The 18,406-nt window shown below is 42.1% G+C and overlaps 1 protein-coding gene across 2 annotated transcripts in view; it reads left to right on the top strand.

Annotated features, from left to right (window-relative positions):
• The window catches only part of PHTF2 (putative homeodomain transcription factor 2), a 163,815-nt gene that overhangs the window by 108,561 nt on the left and 36,848 nt on the right, over positions 1-18,406 (top strand). For both annotated transcript variants that reach the window (XM_033958581.1, XM_033958580.1), the window contains one exon: positions 299-427. In XM_033958581.1, the coding sequence (XP_033814472.1) occupies positions 299-427 (129 nt within the window). The remainder of the gene's footprint in view (positions 1-298; positions 428-18,406) is intronic.

The following is an 18,406-nucleotide window of genomic DNA, read 5'->3' as shown; positions in this document are numbered from 1 at the left end:
GATGACTTCTCTGCTATTTCTTTTTTGAAACTTGACCCCACAATGTTTGAGAATTAGAGAAAATGATTTTTACAGTAATTTTTTTGTGAGTCTGTTAAGACATTGCTAGTTAGGTGTAGTGTTAACTTGAAAGAGCACATCTGTTTTCTTTGGTTTAAAAAAAACAATAGAGACAGCATGTTGTTTCATTCCTTATGTCAGCTGGTGTTTTATTACATTAATTACAATAAACTCATGTATGGCATACTAATTATACAGCATAGAAGATAAGCAGGTCTTTTTTTTTTCTCATCCCCAGAGTCATTTGCCTTGGTTGCATAGTTCCAATCCAGGTTTGGAAAAAGTAAGTGCAATTGTATGGGAGGGAAATGACTGCAAGAAAGCTGACATGTCCGTACTTGAAATCAGTGGAATGATAATGAACAGAGTAAGTTAAATGCCTTTTGTTTTCTTCCTAGGGTAGAACAGAATAAGAGAATTTAAGAATCATGTTCAAAAATGAAATATTCTTTACTAAATAGTATAGTGACTTACCTAGCACTGTGAAGATAGGTGGGTTATAATGAATAAATGGAATTATTGTTCATCCAAAGGCATTGTGTAACTGAGGACCGTATGGGTTTCTTCTATGGTTTTCATATAGAATATTTAAATCTGAAACTGGTCATTAGCTGAGTAACAGATTGTACATCCAGTATTGTTCTCTTTCTATTTACAGACTTAAAAGTATAAATTCTAAGTAAAATAGAAATTATAAAAATAGGGATGCTGAGGTAGTAGCTAAGAAATGTATTTTCTACCTTTAGACATAGGAGTCATCACCTTCTTATTGGTGTTGGCGCTTTGCTTTTGATGGCATTACGAGGTGCAAGAAAAATTCTAAAAAGGAAAGAAAATATTTTTGTTAATTTGGGAATGCTGTATATTCAGTCCCTCTCCCCAAGAATGCAAAGTTTGTTTTGAATACTTTGGGGGGGAGAGAGAGTATTCAAATGTGGATTCGCTCACCATTTTCTACATTTTTATATATCATTTTGGGAGATATAGAATGGTGTGGTGAGGAGGGATATGGGTGGGTTAGAATTGTGTTGATAATTTCTAGGCAGGAGACCATAAAATTAAAGGTTCCATGAGACTCGATCGAACTAAGTAATATATTAGGGATATTAAGGGAGTCTATGTCTGGGGGAAGGGAGACTATTAAAGTCTATGTAAGTTGTGATATACCTGTTTTTATTATAATATTTAATAATAAAAACAGACAACATAAAAGCATTAAAAATCAACATCACCGTCAGAAGAATAAAAATGCTAAAAAATATTAGTTGGTGATAAATTCATTATGGGGTGGGGGAGTGGTATATAGTTCCTCTTGGTGAATTTGCAGTCTAAGAATACATACAGTCACATGTACTAAGGGGTTTTTCATATTCCATGTCTATGGAAATATAGTCTTACTATGGACTCCTTTTACGAAGGCGCATTAGGGCCTTAACTTGTGGAATAACGCGTGCTAAAATGCTGCGCGCACTAGTCACTACCGCCGCCTATTGAGCAGGTGGTAGTTTTTTTTTGCTAACGCGCGCTAATCCGGTGCAAGCGCTAAAAATGCTAGCGCACCTCCGTAAAAGGAGCCCTATATCTAGCCCATAATTGAATTTTGCATCTTACAGTTCTACATCTTAGAGGTAGGAGATGTTCACAGGAAAGATATGCAGTTTTGTTATAATGATTTTGAATCTTTGCCTATCCATGCTTCCTTCCCTGTTTCTTTATTTTCCAATTAGTATGACCAATAAACATATACAGTGGTACCTCGGTTTACGAGTGCACCGGTTTGCGAGTGTTTTGCAAGACGAGCAAAACATTTGCAAAATCGGTGCCTCAGAAACCGAGCATGGCTCGATTTACGAGCACCCCCCCCCCCCCCCCCGCAATCTGGCACCCCCCTGCGATCCGGCACCCCCCGACACGATCCGACCCCCCCCCCCCCCCGACACAATTGGGCACCCCCCCCCGCCGCTGCTTACCCTCATCTGGGCACTCTTGAAGATCGGCCTCCTTGTCTGCTGGGCCTTGAGCACTTTCTGAATGTGAACTCGCAGGCCTTGAGCATGCTCAGATGCTCAAGGCCCAGCAGACGAGGAGGCCGATCTTCAAGAGTGCGCAGATGAGGGTAAGAAGCGGCGGGGGGGTGCCCAATTGTGTCGGGGGGTCGGATCGTGTCGGGGGGGTGCCTGATCGCAGGGGGGGGCCTTCGAGGGGAGCAATGCCGGTTCTCGGGGGGGTGGGAGGAACGCATCAAAGCGAGTTTCCATTATTTCCTATGGAAAAGTGTGCCTTTTTGCAGATGATACCAAGATTTGTAACAGAGTAGACACCGAAGAGGGAGTGGAAAATATGAAAAAGGATCTGCAAAAGTTAGAAGAATGGTCTAATGCCTGGCAACTAAAATTCAATGCAAAGAATGTAATGTAATGTAATTTATTTCTTATATACCGCTACATCCGTTAGGTTCTAAGCGGTTTACAGAAAATATACATTAAGATTAGAAATAAGAAAGGTACTTGAAAAATTCCCTTACTGTCCCGAAGGCTCACAATCTAACTAAAGTACCTGGAGGGTAATAGAGAAGTGAAAAGTAGAGTTAGAGGAAAAATAAAAATAAAATAAACATTTTAACAAGACAGCATTGATCTAAATACTTTGGAAGGTAGAAGAGAGGAGAGAAAGGAATAGAAGCAGAAGGGGGAGCCGTTGAACAGTAGAATTCTGGAGAAATTTAAATGATATAAATAGAACAAAACAAAGACAAAAGGCAAAACAATAGATAAGATTAAAGATAAATCATAAGAAATGCAGAGTAATGCATTTGGGGATTAATAATAGGAAGAAACCGTATATGCTGGGAGGAGAGAAGCTGATATGCACGGACGGGGAGAGGGACCTTGGGGTGATAGTGTCCTAAGATCTAAAGGCGAAAAAACAGTGTGACAAGGCAGTGGCTGCTGCCAGAAGGATTCTGGGCTGTATAAAGAGAGGCGTAGTCAGTAGAAGGAAGAAAGTGTTGATTTCAGCCCCTGTACAGGTCATTGGTGAGGCCCCACTTGGAGTATTGTGTTCAGTTTTGGAGACCGTATCTGGCGAAAGACGTAAGAAGACTTGAGGCGGTCCAGAGGAGGGCGACGAAAATGATAGGAGGCTTGCGCCAGAAGACGTATGAGGAGAGACTGGAAGCCCTGAATATGTATACCCTAGAGGAAAGGAGAGACAGGGGAGATATGATTCAGACGTTCAAATACTTAAAGGGTATTAACGTAGAACAAAATCTTTTCCAGAGAAAGGAAAATGGTAAAAACCAGAGGATATAATTTGAGGTTGAGGGGTGGTAGATTCAGGGGCAATGTTAGGAAATTCTACTTTACGGAGAGGGTGGTGGATGCCTGGAATGCGCTCCCGAGAGAGGTGGTGGAGAGTAAAACTGTGACTGAGTTCAAAGAAGCGTGGGATGAACACAGAAGATTTAGAATCAGAAAATAATATTAAAGATTGAACTAGGCCAGTTACTGGGCAGACTTGTACGGTCTGTGTCTGTGTATGGCCGTTTGGAGGAGGATGGCCAGGGGAGGGCTTCAATGGCTGGGAGGGTGTAGATGGGCTGGAGTAAGTCTTAACAGAGATTTCGGCAGTTGGAACCCAAGCACAGTACCGGGTAAAGCTTTGGATTCTCGCCCAGAAATAGCTAAGAAAAAAAAAAAAAAAATTTAAATTGAATCAGGTTGGGCAGACTGGATGGACCATTCGGGTCTTTATCTGCCGTCATCTACTATATGTTACTATATGTTTGCTTTGATAAACGAGCATTTTGGATTACGAGCATGCTCCTGGAACGGATTATGCTCGTAATCCAAGGTACCACTGTAATCATATTGTCTAGTGAGCACTTTACCTACCTCAGCAGGTCTGGACAGAAGTTCACTGTCCAAAAGAGCCTCAAGCTCCTTTGCTTGTAATATAGTTTTAAAAACATGATAGTCATATTTAGAGGCTATGATTCTTGAATTTACTGTGTCTAAGTGCCTTGTATGTTTGCTTGCCACACACAAATTGTCAGGAAAAGATAGTTTTAGAAACTTTGTCGCATTTGCTGAATACTGTAATGGTAACTCAAACTTAGACAAGAATTAAAGGGTCATGGATTTGATATACTGCCTTTCTGTGGTTACAACCAAAGTAGTTTACATATAATTGAGGCCATACATTTAATTTAAAATAGCATTTGTAGTCTATTTGTGTCAGTATGCTTCAATGCAGGTTACAAACAACACAAAAAGAAAAAAATACAAAACCTACATTTTTGGTTAAACTAGTACATATTCCAGCCTCTCTTTGGTCTTCAGTATTTATGTATTCCCAATAATTAGTAACAGAAATAACTATTATCTTCTCTATTATGTAAAAAAATTAACAATTTGAGTTTTCTCCTGTAGGTATTATGATGCAATTACAATTTTAATGCTTTAGAAGCATGTTTCAAGCCTGAGGTTCCATTCCTCTCGATGTTTGACCTAGAGCCCCATTTTACAGGTTGGAATGTGCTCAGTTTGGGTGGTATTTTAAAACAGGCTGTGCCAGTTCTTAGCCTCATCTAAAAAAGTACCCAAAGCATTGCTACATTGCAAATGTGTGTGTTGAAAAAATGGACAGCATAAACCCAGCACTTCCACATGTGGCTGACCCATTTTACAGGCTTACACATGGAAGTCATGCCAATTAAGGAGCAAAGTTATCAATGTGAGCTACTGTTAAAATGTGCTATTTTTCCTGTTAATCCCAGGTATAAGTAGCTAGGGCCAATGTTAAAATAGCACAAGTTAGTAGTGAAATAACATGTAATAGTATCCCAGCTACACCCCTAAATAGTGAGGCCACAATTTTAACTTGGTTTCATTTTGGAGGTGGAAATAAAGTAAGTCAGGTTAAGGAGAATGATTCCTTAATTCCTTATATAAAACTCTGGCTGAAATGAGCATTAAAAAAAACACCAAACTATGTGTTTTCCATACACATATATTCCCTTTGTAAAATGGAAAATATACCTGTAGATTTTTTAGTCTCACCTAAGTCAAACCTAAACCTTACCCTTTTAAATCTTTTTGTAGTGTAGATCTTCATGTCTAAATAGGGACTTTCTGAAATTAGTGTTTACACATGTGTGCAGTGTATACACATAGTGCTGCTATCTAGACAGGGATGTGTTTTTTAAATAATGAGTAAAACATATGTTTATTTAGAACAAGTTCCTCAAATGGATATGGATCAATGCCAATAGTTTGATAAAAGACCTTAAGATGGATAGGCAATCAGGCCCTGATTCTCCAAAAGTGCGTCCCGATTTTAGGCAGCTGTAGACATCCTACAGCTGTCTAATCAGCCAATCGGGATGCACGTTTTTTTTAAAAAAATGCTCCCCAGGCAGACCTGAAGGCGCCTCCGGGAGCCTAGGGAGACCCGCAAGATGCCTAAGCTCGCCTACAGGCCTTAGGCGAACTTAGGCGGCCCTACGCGTCTCCCTAGTAGAGGAAGAGACGCTTAAAATGTAGGCCAGCAAAATGCTGGTCTACATTGTAAGTAGACACGGCCGCTATACTGATCGCGGCAAGGGATCTCCCTGCTGCAATAAAGTATAGCGGCCGCGGCCGCCTGTCCCATCACCGACAGGAGGATGCCTAACTCCTCCTGTCGGAACCCCGAACCCTGGAACCTCCTCCCCCCCCAAACTCGTAATCGCTGACAGGAGGATGCCCAACTCCTCCTGTCGGAACCCCGGAACCCCCTCCCCCCCCAAACTCGTAATCGCCGACAGGAGGATGCCCAACTCCTCCTGTCGGAACCCCGGAACCCCCTCCCCCCCAAACTCGTAATCGCCGACAGGAGGATGCCCAACTCCTCCTGTCGGAACCCCCTCCCCCCCAAACTCGTAATTGCCGACAGGAGGATGCCCAACTCCTCCTGCCGGAAAGCCCAACGACCCCCCGCCCTAACTAATCTCCCTCCCCCAACTAACCTTTCAATGTTGGTCAGCTGGACGGGTCTTGCTGCCGTCCAGCCGACGGGTCTGCCTCGTGGAAATGAGACGGCACGTCCCTTCCCGGCCCATCCCCGCTAAATCTAAGGCCTGATTGGCCCAGGCTGTAGAAGCCTGGACCAATCAGGCCTTAGGCATAGCGGATCCGCCCATCCCCACTAATCCTAAGGCCTGATTGGCCAAGGTGCCTAGCCTGGGCCAATCAGGCCTTAGATTTAGCGGGGATGGGCCGAGAAGGGGCGTGCTGTCTCATTTCCACGAGGCAGACCCGTCGGCTGGACGGCAGCAAGACCCGTCCAGCTGACCAACATTGAAAGGTTAGTTGGGGGAGGGAGATTAGTTGGGGCGGGGGGTCGTTGGGCTTTCCGGCAGGAGGAGTTGGGCATCCTCCTGTCGGCGATTACGAGTTTGGGGGGGGGGGAGGGGGTTAAGGGTTCCGACAGGAGGAGTTGGGCATCCTCCTGTTGGCGATTACGAGTTTGGGGGGGGAGGGGGTTCCGGGGTTCCGACAGGAGGAGTTGGGCATCCTCCTGTCGGCGATTACGAGTTTGGGGGGGAGGGGGTTCCGGGGTTCCGACAGGAGGAGTTGGGCATCCTCCTGTCGGCGATTACGAGTTTGGGGGGGGAGGGGGTTCCGGGGTTCCGACAGGAGGAGTTGGGCATCCTCCTGTCGGCGATTACGAGTTTGGGGGGGAGGGGGCTCGGGGTTCCGACAGGAGGAGTTAGGCATTCTCCTGTCGGTGATGGGACAGGCGGCCGCTATACATATTGCAGCAGGGAGATCCCTTGCTGCCATAAGTATAGCGGCCGCGTCTAATTTAACCCGATTCTTTAAAGACGCCGGTTACAGAATCGGCGTTTAGTATAGGACGCCTCTCCCGGGCGGCCTGCCTGGGGAGCATTTTTTTAAAAAAAATGTGCATCCCGATTGGCTGATTAGACAGCTGTAGGACGTCTACAGCTGCCTAAAATCGGGACGCACTTTTGGAGAATCAGGGCCATAGTGCTGCTATCTAGACAAGGATGTGTTCTTTAAATAATGAGTAAAACATATGTTTATTTAGAACAAGTTCCTCAAATGGATATGGATCAGTGCCAATAGTTTGATAAAAGACCTTAAGATGGATAGGCAATCAGTGTAGATGAATTAGTAGCAGAATTGCTCTGTCACACAAATTCCTAACATGTATGTATACCCCAAAGTGTATACAGCATCCGGCAAGACAGTTTTGCTGCTGCTTGTACTCCCGGTTGCTCCGTTCTCCTTCCTCCCTGTTATCTTGTCTCACTTCCTCTCCCTCCTTCTACTCACCTCCATAGGTCTGGCATATCTTCTTTTTGCTTCCTTCTCCCTCACCCCCAGCTGCCCTAAACTCAAAATTGCACAGAGCAGCAATCACCACAGGCTGTCTCTAGCACTCTGGGGTTTTCTTCTGCTGGGTCCCATTTCTTCTGATTCCACTTCTGTTTATGCTTGGGTCAGACCCATCAAAGGGAAAGTCCCATATTAGCCAGAGACAGCCCAAGGTAAACACTGTTCTATTGGTGGTGATGGCAATTCATGCAAGTTTGAGGTGGTTAGAACCACAGGAAATGGGAAGAAGAGACAGATAAACATTCCAGACCTATGAAAGTAGGGGGAACGAAGGAAGGAAAAAGAGAGAGAGCGATGCAGGATAGCTGTGGTGAGAATGTAAAAAGTATGAAACATGTTAGACTCTGGGTGGTGGAGGAAAAGGAGAGATGCTGAATGGGGGAGAGAAGAGAGAGAGATACTGTACCCTGAGGGTTAGAGGGAAAAGAATGGAGAGATACTAGATTATGGAGGATGAAGAAAAGGAGAGGGATTGTAGAAGGGGGACCTGGAGGGGGTTGGAGGGAAGAGAGCGGTGCTGGACTATATGAGATAGCGGGAGAATAGGAATTATATTGGACACATGGAGGAAAAGGGATATAGATATTGGGCATGTGGGAGGATAGGGACACAGAGAAAGGAGATGTTGGGCATGGGAAAACAGAGAAAGAAAATGAATGTTGGAGAGAGAAGAAATGCTAAATGGATCGGGGACCTTGGTAAAAAGAGACTGGGAATAAAATGATTAGAAAAATAAAATGACCAGATGATAAAAATAGAAAAAGGCAATTTTTTTTTATTGTTTTCATAATTTTTTATTTCTCTGTAAAGATCATTGCATATTGATGATAAGAAGTTTTCTTCCAATTCTTTATTATTTTCAAAACTTACAATAAGTGTAATGTAATGTAATGTAATTTATTTCTTATATACCGCTACATCCATTAGGTTCTAAGCGGTTTACAGAAAATATACATTAAGATTAGAAATAAGAAAGGTACTTGAAAAATTCCCTTACTGTCCCGAAGGCTCACAATCTAACTAAAGTACCTGGAGGGTAATAGAGAAGTGAAAAGTAGAGTTAGAGGAAAAATAAAAATAAAATAAACATTTTAACAAGACAGCATTGATCTAAATACTTTGGAAGGTAGAAGAGAGGAGAGAAAGGAATAGAAGCAGAAGGGGGAGCCGTTGAACAGTAGAATTCTGGAGAAATTTAAATGATAGAAATAGAACAAAACAAAGACAAAAGGTGTAACAATAAATACAACATTTTATACTTCAATACCACACTTAATATTCTATTAATATCTATTTCAGAATTAATCCCCCCTCTCTCCTAAACAATCACAATTTGTCCAACATATAAAATTTCTATATTGAACCTCAATTCAATATATCTACATTTATTATCCTATTAGACCTCCAACCTTCCCCTTCCCAGATGTGCATGTTTATAGGGGAAAACAATGATTAGACATTACAATATTTTGCTAATGGCTCCCAAGTCTCCTGAAATTTCTTAAAATTCCCTTTCTGAATGGCTAATGTTCTTTCCATTTTATACATATGACACAATGAATTCCACCAAAAACTATAGTTAAGCCTCTTCCAATTGCTCGTAATTTGTTGTATGGTGACTCCTGTCATTATAAATAAAAGCCTGTTGTTCTTAGATGATATTTGACTTTTAGCTCTCATTGATATGCCAAATAGCACAGTATCATAGGATAATGCCACAGGATTTTCAAACAATTTATTTGGTCCCATATTGATTTCCAAAAAGCCAAAATAAGTGGACAATAGAACAATAAATGATCTAAAGTCCCTACTTCGAGATGGCAATGCCATCATTTATTTGACTTAGAGCTATCTAACTTTGTAACCGAACAGGGGTCCATAATGCTCTATGTAACAGAAAAAACCAAGTTTGTCTCATAGATGCTGACATTGTACATCTCAACCTCCAAGTCCAGATTCGTGGCCATTGAGATGTAGGAATTTGGTGCTTAATCTCAATACTCTCAATACTCCAAATGTCCCTAAGACCAGTTTTTGATTTCTTATTTATAAATCCAGCTAACAATTTATAGCATTGTGCGGCCTGGTGTCCAAAGAAGTCTACCTGAAAGCATAAGAATTCCAAACTATATTGATTATTTACATTTTTCCATTCAGGGAACCTCACCTGAATGGCCTGCTTCAGTTGCAACCATCTATAACTTTGTGATTTATTTAGTCCAAATTTATGTTGCAACTGTGAAAAATCAAGCAGCTTACCATTAGATATAACATCCTCTAAAGTACGTATTCCTGCTATCATCCAATGCTTCCAGATGACCTTAAATCTCGTGGGGGGGGGGGGGTGCTCGCAAATCGAGTCAACACTCGGCTTTGCGAGAATGTTTTGCTCGTCTTGCAAAACACTCGCAAACCGGGTTACTCGCAATCCGAGGTTTGACTATATTCTGTTTTCTTTATATAATCTAGGCATTTTCATACTGAGAACATAGCATAATTGCAGAGGAAAAATGAGTTGCCATTCCAACCATAACCAATCTGGGATATTTTCAATGGGCTCTGGGAGGACCCAATACATACCTTGGCGCAAAATATAGGCTTGATGATACCTATAAAAATTGGGAAAATTTACCCTTCCCTCTGTAATTGGCTTTTGTAAAGATGCTAAGGCAACTCTAGGAGTTTTACCCAGCCAAATAAATTTTGTAAGAATACTATTTAACTTTTTATAGAAGGAACCTGAAAAAAACTGGTGACATTCCCATTTGATAACAAACTACAGGCAATATCATCATTTTAATAGTTTGGACTCTCCCCCACCAAGAAAGATATAAAGGATTCCATTGCTCACACATTTCTGTTACCTTCTGTAATAAAAATTTTTCATTCACTTTCATTGTTTCATCCAATGTGTTTTTTATCCAAATGCCTAAATATTTTATTCCATCCTCTTTCCATAGAAAGGAGAATTTTTCAAATAATCCTTTTGTACAATGAACATTAATAGGAAAAACTTCTGATTTACTCCAATTTATTTTGAATCCTGAAAATTTTCCAAATTTCTCTATTACATCAAGTAAGCATGGAATGGTTGTTTCAGGATTCCTCAAATGAAGCAGTATATCATCTGCATAAGCAGAGACCTTGTATTCCCAATCTGAATAAGGAATACCCTGTATCTCCTTCGCCTGCTGAATAGCTAATAACAAGAGTTCTAATACAATATCAAAAAGCAAAGGAGACAAGGGACATCCCTGTCTTAACTCCCTTCCACAAACTAAAACTTTCAGAGAGATTATTATTAATATACAGTCTAGCAGAAGGGGAACTATACAAGGATTGAATCATTTGTATAAATCCTGAACCTATTCCAAACCAATCCATTGCTTGATACATGAAGATCCATTCCACCCTATCAAAAGCTTTTTCTGCATCTAAGGATACAGAGAAGGCTGGATCTTTCATGGCTTTTGTTAAATTTAACATATGAAAAGCCTGTCTGGTGTTGTTGGAGGAATTTTATTTAGAATATGTCAGTTTTCGGAATGTACATTTGCTGGAGCTGTTAGACACGATAGTGAAATATAACACATTATGCAAATTGTGTTGATTTCTAAGCATGGAATGCTAAAAGAGGTGTAACAGTCCATACTTTGGGGAAAATTCTGTATAGGACACCAGCACCAGCAGCTGCTTAAGAAGTGGCTGAGAATTGCACACTGGCGTCCTATACAGAATTACGTTTGCCCTAAGGGACAGATGCCTAACCCTTCCCAACTGCCCCAATTCTCTAACCGGTGCCCATGTCACAGGCACAGGTTAGAGAATTGTCAAAGGATCCTTTGCAGTCAGGTCATCTTGGCAAAGGAATTCCACTGCCATGATCAGCTGAATGGCGAGAGCAGGGACTCCCCCTCGCAGTACGCCAGGCAGGAGAGATGCCCACTCACTCCTGCCCCATCCCCCCTCTCCCAGTTGAAGACTGGCAGGAGGTCCCCCCTGATAGTGTGCGAAGCTTAAACCCCCCACTCCCCAACATCCCCCCAAGGCTGCAGGCCCTGCACCCCTAGCTCTACTCCCACTCTCCCTGTACCTTATAATTGAAAGTCCAGCTGGAGGGATACTCATATCTTCCAGCCAGCAGGCACACCACTCCAAAATGGCAGGCCTCCCCCTTCCCAGTGCATTCTGGGGAGGGGCCTAAGGTTTATAGGGAGGGGCTTTAGGCATCTGGGCCAATAGGAATCTTAGGCCTCGTTCCAAGTGCATCCTAGGATGCAATGGGAGTGGGATCTTGTGCATCTGCAGGTCACCTTTTCTGTCTTTCTCATGCTCAAGGCCTGCTAGCTCCCACCTTTTCAGAGAATCTTGAACAGGGAGTTAGCAGTGTCATTGAGCATCTGCAAAATAACAGTACCGGTAAGAGCAATGCCGGTTGAGGGGTCAGGGCAGGGACAATAGTGCTGGTTTATCAGGTGGTAGGGATGCAACCTTTGGGATGAGAAAGAGAGAGAAAGGGAGGAAGCAAGCAAAAAAGAACCAAAGGCTCAAATATAAACTGAGATCTCTATTTATTTTGCCCAAAAATCTTAGTTTATATTCAACTAACATAGTAACATAGTAGATGACGGCAGATAAAGACTCGAATGGTCCATCCAGTCTGCCCAACCTGATTCAATTTTAATTTTTTAATTTTTTCTTCTTAGCTATTTCTGGGCAAGAATCCAAAGCTCTACCCGGTACTGTGCTTGGGTTCCTACTGCCGAAATCTCTGTTAAAATCTACTCCAGCCCATCTACACCCTTCCAGCCATTTAAGCCCTCCCCAGCCCATTCTCCACCAAATGGCCTTATACAGACACAGACAGTGCAAGTCTGCCCAGTACTGGCCTTTGTTCAATTTTTAATATTATTTTCTGATTCTAGATCCTCTGTGTACATCCCACGCTTCTTTGAATTCAGTCATAGTTTTACTCTCCACCACCTCTCTCGGGAGCACATTCCAGGCATCCACTACCCTCTCCGTAAAGTAGAATTTCCTAACATTGCATTTGAATCTACCACCCCTCAACCTCAAATTATGTCCTCTGGTTTTACCATTTTCCTTTCTCTGGAAAAGATTATGTTCTATGTTAATACCCTTCAAGAATTTAAATGTCTGAATCATATCTCCCCTGTCTCTCCTTTCCTCTAGGGTATACATATTAAGGACTTTCAGTCTCTCCTCATACGTCTTCTGGCGCAAGCCTCCTATCATTTTCGTTGCCCTCCTCTGGACCGCTTCAAGCCTTCTTACGTCCTTCGACAGATACGGTCTCCAAAACTGAACACAATACTCCAAGTGAGGCCTTACCAATGACCTGTACAGGGGCATCAACACCTTCTTCCTTCTACTGGCTACTCCTCTCTTTATACAGCCCAGCATCCTTCTGGCAGCAGCCACTGCCTTATCACACTGGGTTTTTTTTGCCTTTAGATCTTCGGACACTATCGCCCCAAGGTCCCTCTCCCCGTCCGTGCATATCAGCTTCTCTCCTCCTAGCATATACGGTTCCTTCTGATTATTAAACCCCAAATGCATTACTCTGCATTTCTTTGCATTGAATTTTAGTTGCCAGGCATTAGACCATTCCTCTAACTTTTGCAGATCTTTTTTCATATTTTCCACTCCCTCTTTAGTGTCTACTCTGTTACAAATCTTGGTATCATCTGCAAAAAGGCACACTTTTCCTTCTAACCCTTCAGCAATGTCACTCACAAACATATTGAACAGGATTGGCCTCAGCACCAAACCCTGAAGGACTCCACTACTCACCTTTCCTTCCTCCGAGCGACTTCCATTAACCACCACCCTGGCGTCTGTCCGACAGCCAGTTTCTAACCCAGTTCACCACTTTGGGTCCTAACTTCAGCCCTTCAAGTTTGTTCAACAGCCTCCTATGAGGAACTGTATCAAAGGCTTTGCTGAAATCTAAGTAAATTACATCTAGCATATGTCCTCGATCCAGCTCTCTGGTCACCCAATTAAAAAATTCAATCAGGTTCGTTTGGCACGATGTACCTTTTGTAAAGCCATGTTGCCTCGGATCCTGTAACCCATTAGATTCAAGGAAGTACACTATCCTTTCTTTCAGCAACACTTCCATTATTTTTCCAACAACTGAAGTAAGGCTCACCGGCCTGTAGTTTCCTGCTTCATCCCTATGACCACTTTTATGAATAAGGACCACATCCGCTTTCCTCCAATTCCCAGGAATCACTCCCGTCTCCAGAGAGTTGTTGAACAAGTCTTTAATAGGACCCACAAGAACCTCTCTGAGCTCCCTTAGTATCCTGGGATGGATCCCGTCTGTCCCATTGCTTAGTCCACCTTCAGTTTTTCAAGTTGCTCATAAACACTCTCCTTCATGAACGGCGCAGAATCTACTCCATTTTCTCGTGTAACTTTGCCAGACAATCTCGGTCCTTCTCCAGGATTTTCTTCTGTGAACACAGAATAGAAGTATTTGTTTAGCACATTTGCTTTTTCCTCATCACTCTCCACATATCGGTTCCCAGCATCTTTTAGTTTAGCAATTCCATTTTTCATCTTCCTCCTTTCACTAATATATCTGAAAAAATTTTTGTCTCCCTTTTTTACATTTTTAGCCATTTGTTCTTCTGCCTGTGCTTTCGCCAGACGTATCCCTCTCTTGGCTTCTTTCAGTTTCACCCTGTAGTCCTTTCTGCACTCCTCTTCTTGGTTTTTTTTTATATTTCACAAATGATAACTCTTTCCCCTTATTTTCTCTGCCACTAGTTTGGAAAACCATATCGGCTTCCTTTTTCTCTTGTTTTTATTGATTTTCTTCACATAAAGGTCCGTAGCCATTTTTATCGCTCCTTTCAGCTTAGACCACTGTCTTTCCACTTCTCTTATGTCCTCCCATCCTAACAGCTCTTTCTTCAGGTACTCTCCCATTGCATTAAAGTCCGTACGTTTGAAATCTAGGACTTTAAGTAACATGCAGCTGCTCTCCACTTTAGCCGTTATATCAAACCAAACCGTTTGATGATCGCAACTTCCCAGGTGAGCACCCACTCGAACATTAGAGATACTCTCTCCAACTATATATGATAACAATTAAAAATAAGTCTAGATCAAGAGCCAAAGGAATACTAGGTACAGAAAAGATAGTGAGAGAAAAAAGAAGCATCACTAATGAAATAAGGATTCATAGTGAGTCAGCTAAAATATTTAACCCATCTCTATCCTTCTACGAGATACTACTGTACCACATACTAACATCAATCAACAGCCATTATCAAGATGGACTTACTGAAACCAACTGCTTATTCCTAGGATAAGCAGCAAAAAAATCTGTTGTACTTTTTGAGATCTTGCAAAGTACTTGTGATCTGAGTTGAACGCTATTCATGGAAACAGGATACTGCGCTTGATTGACCTTTGGTCTGAATTAATATGACAACTCTTGTATTCTTATGTTCTAATAGGCTTTTCAGTTAGGAAAACTATAGAAAAGGAATTTAGTAGTGGGCAGGCTGGCACAAGAATGAGAGAACACAATGATGAAAAGAAGGAGAAGGCGAGGGAGGGTGTTCAACCCAGAACTAATTACAACCCACCAGGGGAACTAAAAGTCAGATCATTGACAAACATCAATATATCATATCATGAGCTACATGAAACACAAATAAAGGTTTTGCAGAAAGGACTTTCCTTCATATCAACCCCTCAATATAATGCATTTAAGACAAGTTTATGAGGAAATTAAAAATCATTGGGGGGGTTTTTTTCTCTTTACCAAAACAGCCAGTAATATTGCCCATTCAGTTGTAAAGGGCATATGTTTTGAACCCCTCAAGTGTTATGATGATAAAAGCAATTGGACTACTTTTAACTCTGGTCTGCTCTTTTGCTGGTTTAGCTTTTGCAGATTGGTTGCCTTCTTGCTTTTTGCATAATTATTCCACCTCATCCTGTTTATTTGCTCTGCTGCAATGTAAACCCAGACTAAGAAAGTTTTAGAAGTCCAAAGTAATTTAAATTAGGTTGTAATAGACCTGCTACCACCTTTTCAAAAATCTTGCCCAGAAAGGTAAATTTGCCATTTGATGATATTGCAACAAGTAATATCATCACCTTTAATTGTCCTTAAGTAGTGGCTGTAGCAGAATGTGTTAAGAACCCGATTCAGTTACTAATTTGGAGCTCTTTAAGCAGTGAAGATGGACACCGTCCCCTTTACTAAACTTACTGTACACCAATTGATCATTATGAGTTGCTGCTTAAAATTCAGGCCAAAGGCAATTCATCTTTACTCCCCTCCCCCAATCATTATTCACATAGTGTGTGTACGACTTCTCTTGTGAGCTTTCAGTGTTAAATTTTTTTTTGCTTTCTTCACTGGACAGCTAATGGTCTCAACCTTTCTCTGTATTTTTTCTTTAATAATTAGCAATCTCATTTTATGAATTTTTAATTTGAAAAATAGAGCCAACTGACCTGTTAAATGGATCAAACAAACTTCCTTCACTTTTGTTGTCTTTAGTAACTGGTTAGCAATAATAAATAGTTTCTTTGTACTATTTTGACCTCCAGTTATCTGTTTTATTTAGTATTTATTTTTCATCTCCATGATCTCATTCTTATAAACCTTAAACTTCCACTCTTGCTTATGATTCAATTAATGTTAAATTCTCCATTGACATTCTGATTTTGTAATTCCTGTTTTCTTTCTAATTAGGCTTTATAATAGCAAGGCAATGTTCTTTGCTTTGGCTGCTCTAATAGCTTTAGCAGCTTTATTCAATTTAATTACCATATTCCAGTGTTTGACCATTGATTGTGCACATTCTGATGATTGTAAACCACTTTGAATTCAGTTAGGAGATATAGTGGTATATAAGACACCATTAACATTACATTAAATTAAAAGTTAGCAGAATGAAAGCAGACCAAATAAGGATTGTTGTCAAACACTCAAGTCTCAGGTGAGATTCAGTATGTCAAGCTCCGTCTCTGGCAGTATTCAAATCCTTGTTCAAAGCCCACTTATTTGATACTGCTTTCATTTTCTAACTCCAACCTACCTGCTAAGCACCCATATCTGTTTTATCGCTCCCTCTGTAATTCCCCACCTGAGGTGTATAGATACACCTTTTTTGTCTGTCTTGACTAAATTGTAAGCTCTTTCAAGCAGGGACTGTCTCTTCCATGTTTGGTGTACAGTGCTGCATATGCCTGGTAACGCTATAGAAATGATAAGTAGTAGTACTAGTAAGATCACACTTAGGAGCCAAGATTATGTCCAAAAGATGTTCAGCTTAATGCGTTGACTCCAAATTTACAGTGTAGAGACATGAAGTAAGCTGCCTGATTGTCATTACTTAATTCAGAATGTAGATTTAACTCACTATAAGATATATGTGTGATATTGAAGTTTCCATGGATTTGGGTTTTTACCAGGTACTTGTGACCTGGATTGGCCACTGGGAAGCTGGGATACTGGGCTAGATGGACCACTGGCCTGACCCAGTAAGGCTATTCTTATGTTCTTAAGTTCTTAATAAACAATCATATCGATCACCTCATCCAAAATTTCTCCATGAGGCCAAGGGCCAATAATGCAATAATATACCAGGCACTCTCTCAGGACTCCAATTAAATCAACATACAGTACTTTTGATCTCTTTTAATGAGGTATATTAGGAGCATTGTAGATTCTCCTTACACATAAAAGCAACTACACTCCCTTCTTGAACACCTGGAACAATGTTCAAATTTTATAACCCTCTGAACTGGATACTACCAACACTGGACCCTCAGATGTCAACAGTGTTTCTATAGTAAAGGACCATACTAGCCAATATATTATTCATCATATCAAATACAGTCAAACCTCGGTTTGCGAGTAACACGGTTTGCGAGTGTTTTGCAAGACGAGCAAAACATTCCCACAAATCGTGCCTCGCAAACTGAGCGTTTACTCAATTTTCGAGCCCCCCCTCCCCCCCACTCTGGATCAATGCCTAACCATGAAAGACAAAGTAGACTCCTTAATCAGAAAGGGTTTTATCACTCTCTGGAAACTTCGATCCATTAAAGCACAGTTCTTCAACCGCCGGTCCGCGGACCGGTGCCGGTCCGCAGAAAATTCCTGCCGGTCTGCGCAGGACTGACTGACGAGATCAACTTCTTCAATTTCCTGCCGGTCCACACAGGACCGGCAAGATCGAGGAGCGCAGGGCCGGAGAGATAATGGGGAGCCTCAGACTGTGCTTTCTTCCCTCCCAGCGGCTCTCCTTACAAGCGCAGCGATTCAGGAAGGAAGCCTTGGAGCTTTTGCTGAGTCGGGCCGCCTCTGATGATGCAACTTCCACTTTCCTCAGAGGCGGTGCGACCCAACAAAGGACCTGAGGCTGCCTTACTGAATCGCAGCGCTGGCAAGTAAGGAGAGTTGCTGGGAGGGGAGAAAGCTGCTGGCATGCTGAAAAAAAAAAAGGGGACAGCTGCTACTGGAGAGAGAACTGCTACTGGATTCTCGGAGAGAGCGAAAACCAGAGGGCCTTGAGCATGCGCAGATGCTCAAAGCCCAGTCCAGGCAAGAGGGAGGATCTTCCGGCACCGGCATGTCCTGTGCGCTGGTGCTGGTGCCAGATCGGGGTAAGGGATCGTGTTTGGGTGGGTGGGGATGCCGGATCACAGGGGGGGGAGGGCCTGATGTGAGTGGGGGGGGAATGCCAGTTCAGGGGGGCAATGCCGGTTCTCGGGGGGGGGGGGAGCAGCGCCAGTGGCCTTGGGGGGGGGGGAGGGAAACGAATCAAGTGAGTTTCCCTTACTTCCTATGGGGAAACTTGCTTTGATATACGGAGCAATTTGGTTTACGAGCATGCTTCTGGAACAAATTATACTCGTAAACCAAGGTTCCACTGTATTATGGT

Source organism: Geotrypetes seraphini, chromosome 9, assembly GCF_902459505.1.
Source record: "Geotrypetes seraphini chromosome 9, aGeoSer1.1, whole genome shotgun sequence".
In the NCBI taxonomy this organism is placed as follows: domain Eukaryota; kingdom Metazoa; phylum Chordata; class Amphibia; order Gymnophiona; family Dermophiidae; genus Geotrypetes; species Geotrypetes seraphini.
The sequence above is the reverse complement of the archived record's forward strand: the minus strand, read 5'-3'. Positions and strand labels throughout refer to the sequence as shown.